Consider the following 21,434-nt stretch of genomic DNA (forward strand, 5'->3'; position numbering starts at 1 on the left):
GTTGAAGTAACACAAAGCATTGGATAACACTTTTGCTTAATTAGCAATTCTCACTATCAACTAGTGGGTATTACCTTCCTATTATTAAGATATTGGCTGTTTATTTGTACTTTATTTTATTCTACATCCCTAATCCTAAACCTGTCTACTACTTTATGACTTTTAATACACATCAAAGTAGAAGTTTGATGCAAAAGTCATAGTTAACAGTTAATTAATGGCGAGAATTGTACAGTAAAAATTTGCGTGACTAAGTATTGTTAACTCATTTGTTCATTTTCTTTTTAGCTTAGTTCCTTTTTTAGTCAGAGGTGACCAAAGCGGAATGAACCCCCAACTAATCCAGCATATGTTTTACGCAGCGGATGCTCTTACAGCCGCAACTCAACACTGGGAAACATACACTATTTCATTCTCACACCCACGCGAACACGGGGAGAACATGCAAACTGCACACAGAAATGCCAACTGACTCAGCCAGGGCTTGAACCAGCAACCTTCTTGCTGTTGCTGTGAGGCAGTTGTGCTGCTCGCTTCGCCACTGTGCCTCTCCAAATATATTATATGTAAATGAAGTGCTGTTGTTTTACATAATTTTTACACTTTTAGAAATAAAAGTAGAAAAACTGTCGCCGGAAAGGAACCTTTTTAAAAGCTACATGTTTGCACCTTAATGGTCCATACAGGCACCTTAAAGGGACATATTAGTCTCTAAAGCTGCGTTCAAAGAATAACTGCCCCGGTGACAACTTTTGTACCTTTTATTGTTCCTAAAAATCTAGTGTTATTCATGAATATTAAAAAGTTGGTTCCAGCAGTTGAGTTAATGAAATTGTGTAGTAACAGCACTGAAGCCAATTCTGCAGTGGTTACTGACTGACAGGCTAAATTTGCCCTATGGTTTCGCTTGTGTTCTCAGTCTGGCTCTGTGCTGAGGAGAGAGAGTTTATAGTGTACTGGCCCAGATTCAGGTGGCCTCACAGCTTCACAGATGGTACGAGGGAAATGCAGTACCTTGTGCCAGGCCAAAGTGATGCTCACAGGCTCATGCTTACATGAGAACAGCTAAACTGTCCAACCATGGGTCACATCCTCTGAACCCCTGTTATGTGATCTATGTCGGACCCTAGCATGGAGTTATTCAGTAACTTTTTGTATCAAAATCATTATTATACACGATTAAGTCATCTTGGATGAAAGTACTGGAGTAGGACTCATAAACATAAGGACACTGTTTGTGCCTGGCTGTATCTTGTGCTTGACCGCCCCATGTGCTTGCACCTCATCCTTCCAAAAACAGCACCAGGTCTTGGTCTCCATGGCAACCGCAACCCACCCTGTCTTATTTCTGTTTAGTGGAAAATAACTGTGCTCTAGCCTGGACCTGTGCTTCCTCAGCACTGGGCTCCTGCTGTGGGATGATGTCAGTCTGGGTCTGATGGAGGCTGTGGAGAGCGTATCACTCGGGGATGGGCCCGTTTCTGTTTCCTATCGCCCTACTAAAAGTCTCTCAGATTGTAAAATAACCTGAGCCGCTGGTGTAAAAAATACTTGTCCTTTTGCACTCCACAAGCAGCCAGAAGTAGGTTAAGGCTGATTACGTAAGCGGAGTTATGTCTTATTAATATAATTAACTGGTCGAACAAAATCCCAAACATAGCTTGCCAGCCTGTGCACTATCTGTCTAAACAGCATTGTTCATTTGACATCTGAAGATAAAATGGCAAAAAGCCTTTGCAGAAACGGCCTCTAAATCACTTTTGCTAAAGTAAACTGTTGGAAGGCTGTGCCAGATTGCTTGCTTGTTTATCATTCACTTTTAGTAATAGAAATGGGGTGCCAAGACTATCAGGCTCATCCAACCACACTGTCGCCTGGCGACATCTTTCCCTCAAGCTTTTGTCCCTGTTGGATATTTTCTCACTGTTGGTTCAAGTGAAGGTTTGGCAAAGCGCTCGGTGTCAGACTGAGGTGTGAAGCTTCTCGCCAGTGAGATATTACAGACTTCATTAGTGCCACAAATGTGCCCTGCTGGATTGAGAATGTCAGATAGCTGCGTCAATGCTGGTGACTGAGAGGGATGGAATTCTCTCACCCCTGATGGCTAAACGGGCATTGCTGTTCCCGGCAGAGTCTATTATTACAGGAATAATCCTGTGACACCTTATGTTAGATTGGGTCACCTGCAGCTTCCTGGCCTTTCCTAGTAATTTTCCTAAATTGGGAACTGCCATGCTTATGCCGGTGTGCACAGCAATGCAGATGTTATAACCACTTGTGTTGGGATTTGTCAAGACCCTTTTTGATCAGTTGGTCATGCACTAAGTTTTTTTAAGAGAGTGCACAGTTCGAAACACTAGTCAATGTTTCCAATGAACTTTTACTCTATTTCAAGAGTTCACACTTAAGGCTGATTTATACTTCTGCGTATAGCCCTTCGCCATGGCCGTCGCCGTCACTGACGTGCACCTCTCAAAAATTCTAACTACACGTCGCAACAATGCGTAGCGCAAGCTCTGTGATTGGTCGGCTTGTTAGCGTCGACGAGTCTGGGCGGGACCGAGAGCCACGCGAATGGCGCGAGCGATTGTTTACAAGTGTGAAGTCCCGCGAAGGAGCTCCGGATGGAAAGTTTTGTTCTGTGTTTACCTCATAGTTAAAGTTGTTGCACGTCCACCGGTTCCTGCCTCAAAATGAGCGAGTTTGAGTCACTTGTACTTCCAGGAAGTGTTCAGAATAGCAAAACAGAAGCGAAGAAACTCGACACAGAGGAACATTTACACCTCACTGCCCACTAGCGTTTCGGAAGTGTTAATGCAGACCAACAGAGACAGCGCGCAGAAGTATAAATGCACAGCTACACGCGTTGCCTGCGCCGTGAGTTGCGCCGGTCACTTGACGCAGAAGTATAAACCAGGCTTTAGCTGATGCTTGACAAGGTAAAATTTGTCATTGGCATGCTCTTCTGTATAAGAATCCATGAGCCTGAGGCTCCCTTCTGTTTAGTCAGGAGAGAGAGAGGGGAGTCTGAGCTCAGGTAGGTCTTGAGAACTCCCGTTTTTAAGGTAAGAAAGAGTGGAAGGTGTCAGGGGGTGGAGGATTTCTTTAAATATGAAGATGACTAATGTAAGGTAAGCAGACTATTTATGTGCGTTTGGATTCATCTGATTGTTTAGTCATGTGATTGTTGTGAAACCAGCCATGATCAATCATAAGCACTTGATCCTCCTGAAATGTGTTTATAAAAAACGTCATGCATAAGCCTGCGACATATCAAATAAACCTTTTGCTCACAAAACTTTTTATTTATTTTTTGGTTTCTACTTAAAATTTGTACCAATTATTTACTTTTAAATTTTTTGACAATTGGCGTGTAAAACGGCCGTAATAGAGCATAGAAATACCTGATCATTGACTCACTAGTGCCGTGCTTGCTCATATTTTATCCACATAGTCAAAGCCTTTTGCAAAATCCCTATGTGGCTGTTAGTTTTGCTTTTACAATTGGCAGCTACAAAAAAATTCCATGCATTGGAAACACTGCTATTAGCATTAAAAAGCAGGAAAGCAAGTGAATGATAAGGATATGGCAACTCTGATTCCAACCAAAGTCGATGTTTTGGTTCAGCAACATATACAGTAGTATGAAAACTTTGATTTGGTCTGTTTTATCAAAACATGTCTCATAATGATAACATGGTAAGTCAGTAGGTAGAGAGTAGGTGGTCTTTTGTGGTTGATTGAAGGCATCGTTTAAGCTAACAATGTAATCAAATGCATATTCCACTGCCTCTTGGAGTGGCCAAAACCAGACAACTTAAAAGTTTAAGACAATAGTTACACCTGCATTTGGTGTTTTTCACTTGTAATTGGATTTACAAGAATGCGGCTTAATACCAGTTGTAAACAAGACCTTAGATCTCCTCTGTTGTGTGGCCTGCAGAAGCTGTTGATCAGCGTGTCGTGTGATGCTGAACTAAAGCCAGGCAAAAGCAGAAGAACTGTGATTAGAGACAGTAGGATAAAGAGCTAGATGTCTTCCATACACAATGATGGTGCATAACAAAATAGAAGTAAGCTGTCATGGGAGCAACTGTCAGAAAAGTCTATGCTGTGTCCAAATTGGGATTAGGTGGCATGAACTTAGAATGGTGATGCTGTAAAATCACATCTTGATGAGGGGTTTCCAATCCTACTCCTGAACTGTGTCAAAAACAGCTCATTTGTTCACTGATTCTCTCACCTCTGTACAGTCTAGGGCAGTTGAGTGGACTATATTAAGAAAGGAGCAAGTGAATTCGGACAGTGACAACTGGGAGCCAAAGAGCAGTCACAGACCATTTCGTTATGAACTAAACTCCTGTAATACATAATGTACAGTATATAGTATATATTATGGTGTATATCAACAAGAATCTTCCCAGGTGCATGAACATATGTTTATTATTAGTGTCTATGACTCATGATGTAATTATGGCTGAAATTATGAATTAAAATTGTAACCATCGATGTTCATGTCAGCTTCATTTATTTTTTAGCAGATTAGCCGGCATTAGATCGCAGGAAATGTAGATGTATAATGAATGATCAAATGCTGGAAATTAAGTCACAATTTCAGAATTTGGACACCCCTACTAAATTTCAGACGCCTTATATAGTGAATGGTGTGGTTTTTGAGCACAGCTCTGGAGAGTTTAGCTTCAACCAGGTCAAACAAACTTTCTCAGAACTTTCTAGTGAGTCTGAAGATCTTCATTGGCTTAATCAGATGCATTTAATTAGGGTGGAGCTGAATGCAATGAGGATAGTGGCCCTCGAGGAACCGATTTGGACACTTAATAAATAAACTTGAATTCATCTTGCACACAAATATTTTGTGGTTGGGATTTTGGCTCTGCTCAAATGGTTAAATATTGCATCTGAAGGAGTCAGATTCTGATTCAGTAACCACTTCTCCTGATTCATTGTGTTCATTTAAGGAAAGAATTTGTCAGACTGATTCATCCAGATATAACTGCTTTGTTAGTGTTTTTGAACTGTTCAGCTCACAACAGATTTTTGATACAGTAATACAGTGACTGGTTGGCTATTCAGTGTGCACTGTAGATTATCACTTAAAGAAATTAATGTAATTAAATTCTATATTAAAATTATATTTTCTTGTTTTTTTACGTATGAAATCAATCATGCATGTGCAGTCTTTCTACTTTTTTTTTTTGAGGATGTTGCATGAATCTCTAAGACATGCTTGTTTATCAACTTGTGGCGCAGCAAAGCCATGTTTACAAGAACTTACTACAGGGCCCAGCAAGACTGTCTTAGCCACCGTCTGGGAGCTAATGAGGACCTTACAGTAGACACTGCTAGTTCTGTTTTCTGCCAGACAGGATAATCCAACGTCTGATCAGGATAATCTTCCTGCCTGACCTGCTATTCGACCTACTTCACCCCCTGCTGACCAAGCAGAGGCACAGTGCAGCCTACCTGGGGTGAGGAACCCACCAAGAGTTTTTGTAAATTTTTTTGTGTACAGTTTTTGAGCTAGCCTAGTTTAATTTGCAGAGACATGTAAGCAAGCAGATTTTTTTTTGGTTGACTTCCAACAAACAATTTGTGAACTCGGCTAAACATTGCTTGGCTTTTTTGCAATGCCTTAATTGCCTTCTGTCAGTTAGTTTCAGTGTTGGGGAAAGTTACTTTTGAAAGTAGTGCATTACAATATTGAGTTACTACCCCTAAAAAGTAACTAAATGCTTTATTTTTTATGGGAAGTAATGCATTATTTTACTTTGAAGTTACTTTTAAGTTACTTTTGCATTACTTTTACATACTTTTGTATGTTTTGTGTTATAAGTTAAGTAAATTCACTGGCATTGAGATAAAGATTGCAATTAAGCACAAGAGTTCTAACATTAAATAATTTAAATTGAGGCAAAAACAGGTTTTAAACCTTTAAAATGTTTAATAATAAAATGAAAAGTAAGACGATAAAAAACACCCAAATCAAGACTTATCTTTGAGCTTTATACATTGAATAAATTGCTTCACGTGGCCTTAAAAGAGAAAAAAATCACAATTTCACAAAAATTACAAAACATAGTCGCTTCTACAGTAGATAGTGGCTGCATCTCTTCAACAATAAAAGAAAAAACCATATATTTTTTTTTAGATTAGTTTTTTTGTTTTACCTGGAGAATGTGAACTGATGTCAGTCATTTGTTGTTTTTGTAGAGGTGGGGTGCAGGTGTGGGCTAGTGCTTTGGATCCCGTTTTTTTTTCCCGATGTCATGTTTCTTGCGATTGTCAAGAGATTTACTGACAAATAATCTACACTTAATGACTATCCTCTTTTTTTCTTTGAGTTCAAAATAGGCGACACAGTGGCGCAGTAGGTAGGGCTGTCGCCTCACAGCAAGAAGGTAGCTGGGTTGCTGGTTCAAGCCTCGGCTCAGTTGGCGTTTCTGTGTGGAGTTTGCATGTTCTCCCTGCGTTCGCGTGGGTTTCCTCTGGGTGTTCCGGTTTCCCCCCAGTCCAAAGACATGCGGTACAGGTGAATTGGGTAGGCTAAATTGTAAGTAGTATATGACTGTGTGTGTAGATGTTCTCCTAGAGATGGGTTGCGGCTAGAGGGGTATCCGCTGCGTAAAAACGTGCAGGATAAGTTCGTTCCGCTGTGGCGACCCCCAGATTAATAAAGGGACTAAGCCGAAAAGAAAATGAACCAATAAATGAGTTAAAAATAACAAGAATCCATTGCAAAAATGTAAGTCTCTGGCCTGCCATTGTTTCTGTTTCTGACTGCTGTAGTGATGGCTGGCGATTTGTGAATGAATTGTTTGTTTTAACCGATCTTCTAAGTGAACCGGTTGAACCAGTTCATTAAATTGAACTGAGTTGTCGTGAAGTGATTTGCGTCTTTAGTAAGAATTTAATTACTTACTTTTTAACATACCAAATACCTCCTCTGACTCAAAATAAACCATCATCCTGACTTATTCGGTTATTAGAACTCAACTTATTAGGACTTATCTCAGTGGCGTAGCGCAAAATGCGGAGGCCCCCCTGCTGGGATCACCGACGGGGCCCCCAGTTGAAAAGGGGGGGGGGGGGATTGGCGGGGATATACACATATACACATAGATATAGAGATACACATATATCTATGATCGGGAGTTTTCCTGGATGTTAGTATGCATTTTTTTTTTAATTATGAAAAATTTTATTTGACATCACTTTTCTACATTGATGGATCACTTATCGCACGGGCATTCCTGTGATGAAAAGCTTGTGTTTGTGTGTATGAAAATGTACTATTCACTCTCCCTGTTAAATTTGATCTAATCATGTCCTGAAACACACCTCCTCTCCTGCTTTCACTTCTCATACTGACGGAGGGAGCGATTCGTTTGTGAATGAATCCCCGTTATGAACGACTCGTTCGCTAGACGACAATAATACAAGTTTCTGGCACCACAGCATCTCTTTGTCATATTTCTTTTGCATTGTTTGCTGATTTATTCAACAAACCTAGCATAAACCGAGTGTTTAGTGCGAGTTGGTGCTACTTTGCCTTATGGTGAATGCAGTAAGTGACTATTATTATCAATAACGTTACCTGTTTAGCACAAATTTCATAACATACAAAAACGTAAAAAACTTAATTCTATGAAATGTTCTGCCTTTGTGCTTTGTTTTCTTTGTTTGCTCGTTACTACACTCGTAGACAACGCTTAAGTCCAGCATCTTCACGTAATAACACTGTCTTGACTAGTGCGGTTGAATGACATTTGTCCTGGGAACACTGTACCAATGTGGCGGCGCTATAGACGCATGCTCAGGGTCCCTATGCGATATCTAGTGTATATATCTATGTCACAAATTGAGGAGCGGGGAAAGGAGGCGGAGTGGCGTGACAACGCGGGGAATCCTTCACAAACTGAGGAGCGATCACAAACCGAAAGTGGCGAGAGCGTCAAAGTAGCCAGAAGTCATTCATTTTTTAACGAGAACTGGCGGCGAGAAACAGCGGCGGGTCTTCATTGGCCATGACGCGGTTCGGCGGCAAGCAATCAGAATGAAGTAGTCCACCTTGAGAGGAGTTCAGAGAACACAGACCTGTAAACTTTGGTTCCGACCACAGTTGTTCCCAAGAGTTTGATTATTGCGATTCCTGGATTTTCAATTATTAAAAATCGCGACGACGTGGGGCCCCCTAATCACGCGGGCCCCCCCCGCGGTGCGTGCCCTGCGGGCCCGTCCGCTACGCCACTGACTCATCTGCTGTAAAAAACAGAACTGGTGATAATGATGAGTGCAAGCTGACTGTCTGATCTATCGCAGCACGTTCTCTCATTGAGTGTGTGATTCAACCTGACTACGTTCATTTTTATTCTGTAATATATTTTTTAAAACCAATTAAGCAAGGTCAAAAGTAACTTGCGTTACATTTTTAAAAAAGTAACACAAATAATATTACTTATTTCTAAAATAATGCGTTACTTTATTTTTTACTTTAGAAAAGTAATATTATTACGTAACACGCATTACTTTTAAAGCCTGGTTTATACTTTTCCATCAAGTGATCGGCATGACCAAGGGCGCATACAATGCGCATAGCTGTGAATTTATACTTTGCACTGATTTTGTTGATCTGCTATAACACTTAAGAAATGCTAGCTGGCAGTAGGTGTTTATGTTTCTCTGTGTCGAGTTTCTTCTCTGATGTTTTGTTTTTTTCTGAACGCAACCTTAATGTAAAAGTGGCTCAAACTCGCTAATATTGAGGTGGGAATTGGCGGACATGCAACAACTTTAATCATAAGGTAAACACAAAACAACAGTCTCCATCCGGAGTTCCTTCATGGGACTCCACACTTGTAAACACTCGCTGCATCGGCCCCGCGCAGCTCTCACCACCGGCCACACACATAAGTGCTACCAAGCCAACCAATCACAGAGCTTGTGCTATGGCCATTGCGAGGGCTATGCGTCCATGCGGATACTGCGCTGTAACATACGCGTGCACTTTAGGCAAAATTATATATCAGCTTTAAAGCTTTACCCCTAACACTGGTTAGTTTTCCTATTTACCGCATAACTGTTGCTTCCTGCTTTCACAAATCTATCCCAAAAACTAATGCAAATGAGTGTTTGAAAGAGGACATTATGCCCAGTAGTTTATAGGCGAGGCATATTTTAAGCGTGGGTTTTGGCGATAATGTGGTTTCAAGGCCATAAACACAGACACGGAAACCAGTGACATCAGCAGTGTAAGGTCAGCCGGTGACTCAGCTGGATCAACACACATTTGGGTGAATTTCTCTTCAGTTAAATTTCACTCAGTCTTTTTCTTTATTTAAAAAAAATACATCCCTAGTCATCAGTTCACTTCAACACTTGTCTTCTTTATTCCTGTCTGCCTTCTACTGTCTGTCTGGGGCCTTTGTCTTCTGTTACGTTTGGCATTCCTTGAAAACTGCCCTCAAGTCTGGTTTTTTAAAAGCACATCAGACGGTGATGGCCGTAGACAGATTTGCTAAACTCTTAAGAGAAACAGCTCGAAGCTACAGCAGCTTTTAAACTTCTTGCCAGGAGCTTGCTGTAAAACAAACGTTACAGGCGATGGATGTATTCCTCACTGGACTTTAATGCAAGCTGGCTAAGTGCAACTAATATAAGCCTACCAGTGGATTAAGAGCTGTGAAGTTGTATCACTTACTTGAGTTAGTCAGAGTGTCGAGTTTGGGAGTTTGACCTGTTTCAGAGCAGCACATCAGCACTCTGATAAGGGATGTTTGTGTATGTTAGCTTGGAATGGGACAAACAGATAAATCCTTGTCTGCACCCAAGTGTTATTTTAGCCAGCAGGATGAGATCTGAGTCAGATTGTAAAGGAAATATCACAGCTATGGTGTTAAGACATCAGTGTTTGCATTTTATAGAGCGAGTCTATGCACACTTGATGTGTTCACACATACTGAGCTTTTTATTACTGTAGGCTGTAAGTGGCTCAATGGGTGCATCTACACCTGGTTTTAACATGTGTTTGCACCAGTCTGATCACAACGAGTGATGCTAAATACGCAATGGATGATGCCGAAGTCTGGATGGGGTCCAATTTTTTTGAGCTTGTGCACTTTTAAGCACTTCCATAATCCGTAGGTAGTTTGGATCAACACGTTTATACCAGAAACGGGAAACAGGGCCATAAAATGACAAATCTATTACTTATCCAGGTTGTCCTTCAATTCCAAACCTAGTGGACTTTCTTTATTCTGTGAAACATTGAAGAAGATATTTTAGTTGAACAATATTTACAGTGGAAATCAGTATTTTTTGCTTGCTCTTCAGAATATCCAGAACCAAATGACAAAGTGGGTTAGTAATAATGACATTACTTTACTTTTATCATTTGTTTTTCAATATTAACCTCTGCCATTGTTTGGGAAAACATAAGATAACAGATAAATATGTTTTTAATTGTTTGTTTGCTGGACATGAAGATCTTAAACTTATAGATGCCTTTTAGATTGTGAAAATATGAATAGTTATATTTATAGTCTTGTGTTGATTGTTTGTCATTTGACTCTGTCTTTATTATTCGTGAATTGGTTTTAATTAGTTCAGAAATCATTGTATTCGACTCGTTCTTAATTAGTTCTTTAGTATTAAAATCAGAAACACTGAAAAGGTAATGAAAATTCATTTGCCACATAATGCTAACACACAATTGCTGCTTCCCGATTCGCATACTTATACTACACCCTAAAAGTATGTACTTCTTTGTGAAGGAAAAATATATACTTTTGAGTGAGTAACAGAAGAGTATGCAAGCTTTGGGACATACAATTCCTCATTAACAGATCGTTGTGTTGCTTAGTTATGAGTCCTGTCAATCATCATTTCTGTCATATTTAATTTCCTACCTTATTGGAGAAGCAGCAGCAGGTTAATCTCCCATTTACGAGTCTTTCATGCAGAGAAATTCCCTCAGGTCTTTTGATAATTCTGCATTTAGAGGTTAATGTCCAAACACGTCTTTATGAGTTCAGTATTGTTGTTGCAGATGAAATGTAACACAGAAAACGCAGTTTAAATATGTTTTAGTTGGCTAGATATTAATAAGCAGTTAAACATCTTTACTGAAGCCTCTCAACTTGACGGTTGGTGTGGCGCGTCCATCATGTTTGTAGTTTATTTACACTTTTTACCCGCTTTTGTAGTTCTAATCCAATTTATATACAACGCGCAATGTACTGCGGGCAATATCAGTATTGACACTTCTACACTTAATTTTTACCGGAAATAGTAAACCATCTGGGAACCTTTGGCATGCTCTTTTCAACATACTAAGATTTAGGACATACTAATTCTATTTTCAAATACTATTAGCATGTGAGTTGGGACGCAGCATATGTTTTAGTGCTGATTGCTGTGCCTCCTGCTGAATGCGTTCCAATTTTTTAAGGATTGAGGTGATGCCATCTATTCTGAAAATCGAAGATGAGCCGCTAGTCATTTAAAGTGAAAAGGCAGTTAGTTTTCTTAATGCTAAATGGCCTTGCTGGAAGGGACGGGTTTGTGAATATGAATTGTGCACAGCAGCGCACAACACATCATATAAGGTCATGAACAACATTGAGCGATTATCAATACATCAAACGCAGATTACAGACGGTTTCTGACAACGCTTTATGCACCATTTATTTTGTCTATGTAATATGTGGATTTAATTTATTACATCTTTGGAGCATTTTATTATATCCTGCATGTAAGCAGAGATGAATCGTATAGTGATGTAATCATAAATCAATAGCACCACGCAGACACCATAACATTAACTTCTCATCCATCTTGTCTACACTAGACTGCAGTATTTCAGAGGTCTGTGTGCTCCTCTGTCATGCAAATATAAATCACTGAAAATCAACGACTCCCATTGAAAACAAATGACTTGTGATTACTTTGTTGCTGCAGATGAACGTGTGAAAAAGTCATCAGCTTTTAGATTGAGTGCGAGAGGATGTTAACATTTTTTATTTCTGTTTATGTTTTTCAGATACACAGTGTTGTGAAGATTCACGCCCTGTGACTTGTTTACAAGCGGGACAAGACTGTTGCCGTCAATTTGCACGCTGTTGCTTCTGTTTAAGGGTGTAGCACAAAAACGCTGCAGTGAAGATCACCACGCCTGCCACAACCCAGAAATTTCAGTAAAGCGGTGTGAAATTCCACAACCAAGTCCCAGAGAGCAGTTAACAAGGCCAAGAGACGGTATTTGCTATTTTCTGGCTGATGCAAGAAGACAACAAGAAGCCAACGCCCTTGGAAAAAACACTTTACAAGAGAAAACACTTTTTTTTATATATAAAATCAAACTATTGGCCCATTTGAAGAAAATTTGTACACCTACATGCTTCTTTTGGATACAACTTTAACTCATTTCCTCTCAGCTTTGGAAAGATGAACTTGGGGTTCCTATTAAGCAGAGGAACGGTTTAAGTTGAAACTATACAGAATTTCTCCACCATGTCATGGAAAAGAAACTACTTTGCATCTGGCAGCAGTGGGTTACAGGGCATATTCACCCCACGAACCATGACATCAATCGCCCCAAGCAAAGGCCTAATCAACGAGCCGGGACAGAACAGCTGCTTTCTGAACAGCGCTCTCCAGGTAGGTCGACATATGCTCATGCTATAAACATGTTTTATAGTTTACACCTTGTACACCTTTTAAAAATCAGATGAGTTTTTTCTGGCTCAAAATGACGCAAGGCTAGTATCCCAGTCATTAATTTTTTGCTTTTTAAATGTAAAAAGGCTGATATTAAATGTAATTAAACACATAACCAGTGCTTGGGGTCTGTCGGTAGTCCTGACTGCCTGCCTGATTTTTATCAAAAGGCGGAGATGGTACAAAGTTTGATGGAGGTGGACACCTTGTAAATCTATATGTGGGAAAAATCCATCATCAGGATCTTGCTGAAGTCTGCAAAGAGTTTCCTATCTGATAGAATGACTCTGGACACAAATAATGATTAGTCTGCTGCTTTTTGGGATTTGTCAGTTCAGTCAGTATTTTAGTTTGATCTAGCACTCTTGGAGTGAAATGTTTTTATCAACCACTCAACTAGAGCGGCACAATATTAGAAAAAAACTGACTTTGCATTATTTTATTTTTCTGCGATACATATTGCGATATTGGAGTATAATTTCACCAAGCTAGTGCAATAGCTCTATTTGGAAAGAATGCAGAATTTTAGACTGATTCAGATATTTTTGTAGGGTATAGATAAGTATAGATAAATACAACAGAGCAGATTTACTAATAAAATAAACTATGCAATTTTGGATTTCTGGGGACACTATTAGTATTCAGGTACACACATTGAATAGTTAAATATAAAATAAAAGTATAGTCATCATTGTAAACATGACTACAAATAATCTTTCTTAAAACTAGAAACGATATACACTCACCGGCCACTTTATTAGGTACTTTTACTAGTATGGGTTGGACCCCCTTTGCCTTCAGAACTGCCTTAAATCTTCATGGCATAGATTCAGCAAGGTACTGGAAATATTTCTCAGAGATTTTGGTCCATATTGACATGAAAGCATCATGCAGTTGCTGCAGATTTGTCAGCTGCACATTCATGGTGAATCTCCCGTTCCATCACTCCCCAAAGGATTGATATCTGATGACTGGGGAGGCCATTTGAGTACAGTAAACTCATTGTCATGTTCAAGAAACCAGTCTGAGATGATTCAAATGGCATGGTGTGTTACAATGCTCAATTGGTACTAATGGGCCCAAAGTGTGCCAAGAAAAACTGCCCCATACCATTACACCACCACCAGCCTGAACCATTGATACAAGGCATGATGAATCCATGCTTTCATGTTGTTGATGCCAAATTCTAACCCTTCCATCTGAATGTCGCAGCAGAAATCGAGACTCATCAGACCAGGCAATGTTTTTCCAATCTTCTATTGTCCAATTTTGGTGAGCGTCTGTGAATTGTAGCCTGTTAATTCTTGGCTGACATTTCTTCCCCTTGCCGATGCTCTGTTTGAACTGCAGGAAATTGTCTTAACCTTGTCGACATGCCTAAATGCATTGACTGCAAGAGCAGTTGTACCTAATAAAGTGGCCGGTGAATGTATCTTATGCCTAATTGCTTTAACTCACACAGTCGCATGCCTTAAAGCATGACAAAAAGCTACCCAAAATTTGTCACCTGTATATGGTTACAGATTGCAATGACTTCACAAATCTCATGTGTTTTGAACTCATGGTCAACTATACTCTCGGTTCAACATTCTGTTCTGTTGCGGTGCACGCACATTGCAATATCGATACTGAAGCAATAAATTGTGCAGCCGTACTGCAAAGATGCACATTTTGGTGACTCTCATTAATTAATGACTCGTGCATCGCATGACCTCAACAGATGCTTACTCTCGTGGGCAGAAATTGTGCCCCCTCATGATTAGCCATTTGAAGCAACAAGTCAAGCGGCTAGATGCATATGGCAGCAGTAGGAACGGTGCGCTGACTCCTCACTCACAGCTCTCCTCACGCATGAGCGCCATTAGACAGAAACCGCTGTGCCTTTTATCCATTGTGCTGCTCGTTGGAGCCTGCATTAGATTTAGTGATGATTCAAGCACTGTCTGCACTAGACCCCACAAACAACTGTCAGACGCACACTGTCCTGGCCGGTAATTACCCTGCACAGCAACCTGCCATTACTTACCCTCTATTTTTGGATTACTGTATAATCAGCTATATGGAAATAAAGGGGCTTAGCTGGCTGATAATATGTCTAAAGCTACAAATTAGAGTCGGTTATGACTGCTTCGGGGGGTTGGGTGTTTGAGGGAGCGTTACGGCTGGATTGTCTGTTGCCATGAAGCATAACAATATGGCAAGACAATGAACTCAATATTTGGGGGGAGAAAAACATTTTTTTTGTGGGATGGAGGGAGTTTGCTAATCAATATGTGGTGCTTTATTAAGCTTTCTTGAAAACTTCTGTTTTAACTGCTGAGGTAGGAATTCATTACATGGGTTTAGCATGAATACATTTCTCTTTGCTTTATTATATGTAACATTGAAATTGATTTCTTGAGAGATAAAATAAAACAACATGTTTTTAACAGGTTTTATAGTTTTTCTCTATTGGTTTGACTCATTTCTTGAAACAGGAATTACATTCTCAAAACAACATGGACAAACCTCCGAACCACTTGGCAATTGTTCACAACAGACTTGATTTTCTCATGCATTTCATCAAATTGCAAGTGTCTAAGTACATCTTTGCAAATGATTAAGTACAGGTAGCCGACATCTAGCACAATTTCTAAGTGAAAAGATCTTGTTGATCTAAAGTAATTGTTGATTTTCAGTTCAATGGCTGTTCGCTCCAAAATATGTCAGCGTCATTTCATTGTACAAGTCATCACATGCACAATAGTCTGCTCAATTGTCAAAATTATTCAAGAACATAATACCATGAATACCACATATAAATCTGTGGAATATTTGATACATTTATTACAGTAACTGGCAGTCAGGTGGATTTAGAACTTGACCAACAAAGGAGAAATTTCACTCATCTCAGATGACCAATCAAGCACTGTAGGCTGCCTATAATTTTCATTGTTTTTTGTTTGTGTGTTTATATCACAGTATATTTTGTATTATTCTAATGTATGGAAACTACTTTATGTGTGTAATTGATAATGGTTACAATTTCCTTGGCAGTATGAGTGCAATGTGTGATGTCAAATCTTGGAGGCAAAACTAAAACTAAACTAAACTGAAATCCTGTTTATAAATTTTATAGATTTGTTTTATTTAGTTTTATACACAATTGCATTCTGTCAAAAGATTATATTGGTCTTGTTACATGATGTAACTACAGAAGAGTCAACATTTAAATAGAAAAATTATCAAAACATTTTTTTTATGAAATGCTAATAGTCTAATCCAATTCAGTGCTATGCTAAGCTAAGCTAAAGTGCTCCCTCCAGATCTGGATATTGACTGGATGGATTCAAAAATGGTAAAAACTGTTTACCTTTAGATAAGTTGAATAAGGAGCCTGTTTCCAAAAAAGTGAAGTGTTACTTTAGTTAGTTAGTAATTAACTATTAGTTAGTTATCAGCTAGTTATTTGCTAAGCATTTAGATTTTTGTTGCTTATGTGCTCTTTAATAGAAAAGTCTGTCTTTGTTTAAACGTTCCCAAAATCTTAATCAAAATAACGCAGTTCTTAACCACCATTTAATAAAATCCATTATGCAGTCAATTAACTCCTGATTGAAGAAACTAGGATGCAGCAGAAATGAGTTGGGAGGAAGGATAGGGGAAGGGAGACATGTCTAGACCGGCTGGGTTTTCATAGCTGACATCTTCTGATCTCCTGCTGATCCAGAGACAGAAGGTAAGAGTCAGGATGTTTAATCAGCAGCTTCCTGTTGAGTTCAACAGCAGCTAAAGGACTGTTTGCTTTTGGGCTATTTATAAATGTTTAGCCAACTTGCCACTAACTTTATTTTTAGCAAAAGCTTGTTTATCGGTTATACCGAATCGAAAACTGCACTGATCTGCAATATTCAATTTTTGCGAAGTCTCTAATACTTACCTGATGTAAACCACAACAGTGTTATTTCAAAATACTTTTACAATTAAAAGGAAAGGTTTGATAAGGTAATATTTTGTAATTCATTCCTATTATAACATAGTCACATTTGTCTTTTAGAATTTTAACTAGCTATCTAGTTACCTATTTATTTTTATTGGTTTTATTTTATCTATGAAAACTTAATAATGCTTATATAAAAATATACACATTTTTTCATAGTCCAACTTAAAATAATAAAATAAATACGATTCAATTAATTTACATTTTTGAACTTTGATTTTGTTTTGGTTTTTTGATCTTGAAATAAGTCAGAATGGCTTAATGCTACACATGCCATGGTCATGTTCTGTAAAGAAACGTCCTCACATGACCGTACACATTGTTTGAATGTTTGATGAGCTGAAGGAAGTAACTGGGTTTCAGTCAGTCATAGTAATTCTCATTCTGCTTCAGTCTATCGCTCTTTTACATCAGCCCTGCCTCCTGTCTGCTTTCCGTCCCCTGGATCTGAAGCGTGTAATATGGTTAGTAATGGACCGTGGTGTCCCTCTCTGCAGAGGGCTGTATCTGATATGTCCAGTTTGGGGACTCGTGCAGTTTTTCTGGCTCTAAGGGGCCGATCACACACAATGTGTTTTTCCGTTCTGAGAACACAAGGTGCACCACACTGTCTTTTTGTTGACAAGAAAAAAAGCAGTGCGATGAGCTTTGTAAATCGCTAAGCAACCATTGAATCAGCTGAATATTATGTGCAAGCGCTGCTGTTGATATTACCCGTCATCTCTTTTGCCAGACTGACTTGCTTCCAGATCTGCTGCTTTTTAAAAATATTGTGATATTCACCATTTGTCATACTTGGTTTGGGTGATACACAATATAATCTTTTATTTTAATCGATATAGATTTCAATTATTGAATATTTTTTTAGTCTTTAGGAATATTAGGATTTTATTTTATTTAACCACTTTATTGTAATGTACCAACATTATTAAGGCAAGTAGTTTTAATAGTCAAAAACATGCAAAAAAAAAAAGTACAAAAATAATCTGACCCATTCTCATATCGCATCTAAAAGCAGATGAAAAGTGGATTCCTTTACCATTTCCAATGGGCTTTGTGATCGTGCTCCCCAGTGTCTTTCGTAGAGGCGACCATCAACCTTTCCTTCAAGGATGACTATCGGACAAACCATAGCTGCAGTTCCGATATACAAGCACTGCAGTGTTTGGGTGCACTGTGTTTGTCAGAGTTAATTAGTCTACCGTTATTACTGAAATGTGTATATTTCATTCACAGTGTGAAGCAGATTGGTTAGTTTTATTTACATGAATCGCGGTGCACATGCGGCATTCAACTTAGTGCACCTGGAAAATATGAGTGCATCACATGCGTGCCGCTTGCACACCTTGAGTGCATTGCTCCCTATTTGCGCATGCAAGCTCTGATCCTTGATTAGAAATAACCCTCATGGGGGTCACAAACCAGAAGCGACGCATTGCGTAACGCCAAGCAGCGCCATGCATTTTAGAATTCTAAACACAGGTTTCTATCAGGGTACACACACCGGTGCTGCAAGTTGGTGGCTGTTGTCGGCGGCCAGCAACGACTGATGACACTGCTCATAATTCTGCCGCTCCGCAGAGCGCCGTCTGATTAGTTTAATTTTAAATAGCAAGCGAATGTGCGCATCTGGTGTGCGATACTTTCAACTGTTATGTGGGTGCCGTGTCACGACGTTGAGCGGTGCATCCGGTGTGTGACGTCCTTAACCTTTTTGGTATTCCTTACAAGGCGCATGCTCAGCAGATACATTTTGATAAAACTTTAGAGCTTCATACCAAACTTTTTTTATCATTATCGTCAATAGTGTTCGGTCAATCAGTACCGATAAAATTTGATCAGCCCAACCCGATGTCGTACAGCTCCAGATAAGTTAAAACAGCAAGTAGTAGTCTCCCCTCCATTTTTAAAAGTCTCTTTAGTCTTCTTGACAACACAAACACTGCTGTCACCTCAACAGAATCCCTGCCTCGGCTTTCATTTGAGTGGGGAATGAAAAAAGTTGTGACTGATGTAGCAAACTTTTTCCGCTTGGAGTTTACTGTATTCAACTGCAGGCACACTGAGCAAAAAACACCAGGCACAGCAGGCAGTTAAAATGTAAGGCGTGCAGTGTGCTTAAGCAGTGCGCAGAATGCTTATAAACATCAGAATACATTCAAAAAAGACACCTCTCATCACAATAAACACATTCACTGTGATCGACCCCTTACTGAAATCATTTTTAAGGCAACGGTCTTCTGCAGTTGATGTGTTTTACATTAATAAGCTCCACAGTCTAACAGTTTTTTTGTCCACAATTGGTTTTCTGTTATGTTTATGCGTTTCATTTAAATTAAATAGTTTTCAGTTTCAGCTGACCTCTCACAGATCAGAGACTTGACATCCTCTCAATGATGACAGTCAATCAGAACATCGCTGTAATGAGTAGATGTGACCCGGGTCACCAAGGGAACACCTGTACCTTTTGTAAATTCCTGCAGGCTTCTCATCAATGTGGCTAGTCTCATCCCATTCAACTATAAAACTCTACTGGACAGTTGCAGATCTAAAAAAATACTGTATTTTGTTGTTAGACATTCTCAGGGGCAAACTCGTGGCTTGACAGGAGCTCCCAGAACTTATGAAGTGTCAAATCAGTGATGTCAAATCAATAGAAGGAGACACTGTGCCCTGATGTTGACCGCTTGAGACACTGACACACTTGCTAGTTCATGGCCACTGGCTCCGAATGTTCCTGTGTGTCTGCAGAGCAGCGTAAATGCACCCGGAGACCAGGACCGTGTCTGAGAACAATGTTTTTGGCAGAAAAGTCTTTAAAATGTCTTTGTTTTTGAGATTTTGGATTTTGGTCACAATTAGTTTAGTCTAGAAGATATTTGGAGTGTTTATCATATTGATGGCTGTTTTTGAACCCCAGTTATCCAGTCCATCTCCTAAATGCATTTATTTAGATAACATTTATCTACATAAATCTGAAATCAGTATCTGCAACTCAAATTGCTAACAAAAAGGATTTTTTTCCAACTCTCCAGCCTATTTTTAACACTATTGTATTTTAAATATTGTAATTAACATTTTAATACCAACAATTTAAATGGTTACTTGCTATTATAAATTTAAAATCATTATTTACGATTCGAATATACACAACCTGACAAAAGTCTTGTCACCCATCTAAGTTTTAAGAAAAACAAATAATAACTTGACTTCTAGTGCCAGAAAGGCCAGTAAGGACAGAAAGGTCTGACTTTGCTTAGACAAAAGTCTTGTCACTTAACAGAAATAATGTACAATATAAGATATGGTAATGGTGCAGTGGAAAAAGAAGGAATATTGTGCATGACTCCCATGAGCTTGGATGATTGCATCTGTACATCTCTGCAATGACTCAAATAACTTGTTAATAAAGTCATCTGGGGTGGCAAGAAAGCATTCTTGCAGGAGTGCATCAAGATTCTTTGGATCTATCTTCAGTGCCTCCTCCTTCAACCTAGACATGCTCAATAATGTTCATGTCTAGTGACTGGGCTGGCCAATCCAGAAGCACCTTGACCTCCTTTGCTTTTAGGAACTTTGATGTGGAGGCTAAAGGATGAGAAGGAGTGCTACCCTGCTGAAGAATTTGCCCTCTTCTGTGGTTGGTAATGTAATGGGCAGAACAAATGTCTTGATACCACAGGCAGGTGACGTTGCCATCCAGTCTGCAGATCTCTTGCACCCCCCCATTCTGAATGTACCCCAAACCATGATTTTCACCAAACTTGACTAATATCTGTGAGAATCTTGGCTCCATGCAGGTTCTTCTGCAGTATTTGGGATGATTGGGATGCAGTTCAACAGATGATTCATTGGAAAAATCTACCTTTTGCCACTATTCCAAATGATAATTTTTTTGTTGCTTTTACAACTGTGATTTACAACAAGACGTTTGTCAGGTAGTGTAGTACTACTAGAGGGTCATAAAAACTACTAGAGCCGAACATTTATTAACCCTTCCTGGAAGATGATTCATACATTGCACAACATTGCATATTTGTTTATAATTTCCAGCCTATTCTTACTGATTCTATCAAAACTATATACAGAACAAAAAACATACACAACAATTCAATAAAACCTTATTTATAATTCAAAGTTTGTTCATTCTCTGAATCTCCATGTGTCAAAATCAGAAAAATAACACTGGGAAACATTGGGAAATAACTGTTCAGAAACAATTTTGCATCCTTATATTCGAGTTCTGCCTGTTAAGGCTTTGTGTAACTTGACCAGTTGGTTTTCTGTTTTTTCTCTGAACATGTGGTTTGCATCGCGCACTAAAACAGAGTGTTTGACTGATGGTTACTATTGTGCTTTGAAAATCCCTTATTTATCGGATGTCTTTACTATCAGCCTTTCGTGTTTGCATGGCCAGCATTGCATTTCATACATTTTATTAATATCCATTACAGTTCTACCAACACAAGTTCATACAGGGCGAGTCAAATGGCTTTGGGGGTCAAGGCTGTTAAAATTTTACTGTGCAGAGACTCATGCAATGCCCCAACCACAGGCAAACAGATGTTTTCTGATTTCTGTCTCTGAAATTAATTCTGTCAGCACTAAAGATTTATAAAAGTGTCTAAAATAAGAAAAACAAAACAGACGGCATTGTGCACAACTTTTACCCAAATCACAAATAGATTTTTAATATTTTAGTTTACAGGCCAACTAGCTT

General features: G+C 39.1%; 1 protein-coding gene across 17 annotated transcripts in view; it reads left to right on the top strand.

Annotated features, from left to right (window-relative positions):
* usp54a (ubiquitin specific peptidase 54a) overlaps positions 1-21,434 on the top strand; it is an 83,478-nt gene that overhangs the window by 24,239 nt on the left and 37,805 nt on the right. For all 17 annotated transcript variants that reach the window (XR_015505292.1, XR_015505295.1, XR_015505294.1 and 14 more), the window contains 1 exon segment: positions 12,059-12,675. Coding sequence is in view for 11 of the 17 variants with exons in the window: in NM_001327875.2 (NP_001314804.2) it covers positions 12,529-12,675 (147 nt within the window). In the remaining 6 variants the exon portion in view is untranslated.

The sequence above is a fragment of the Danio rerio genome, chromosome 13 (genome assembly GCF_052040795.2).
Source record: "Danio rerio strain M-AB ecotype USA chromosome 13, GRCz13ab, whole genome shotgun sequence".
In the NCBI taxonomy this organism is placed as follows: Eukaryota; Metazoa; Chordata; class Actinopteri; order Cypriniformes; family Danionidae; genus Danio; species Danio rerio.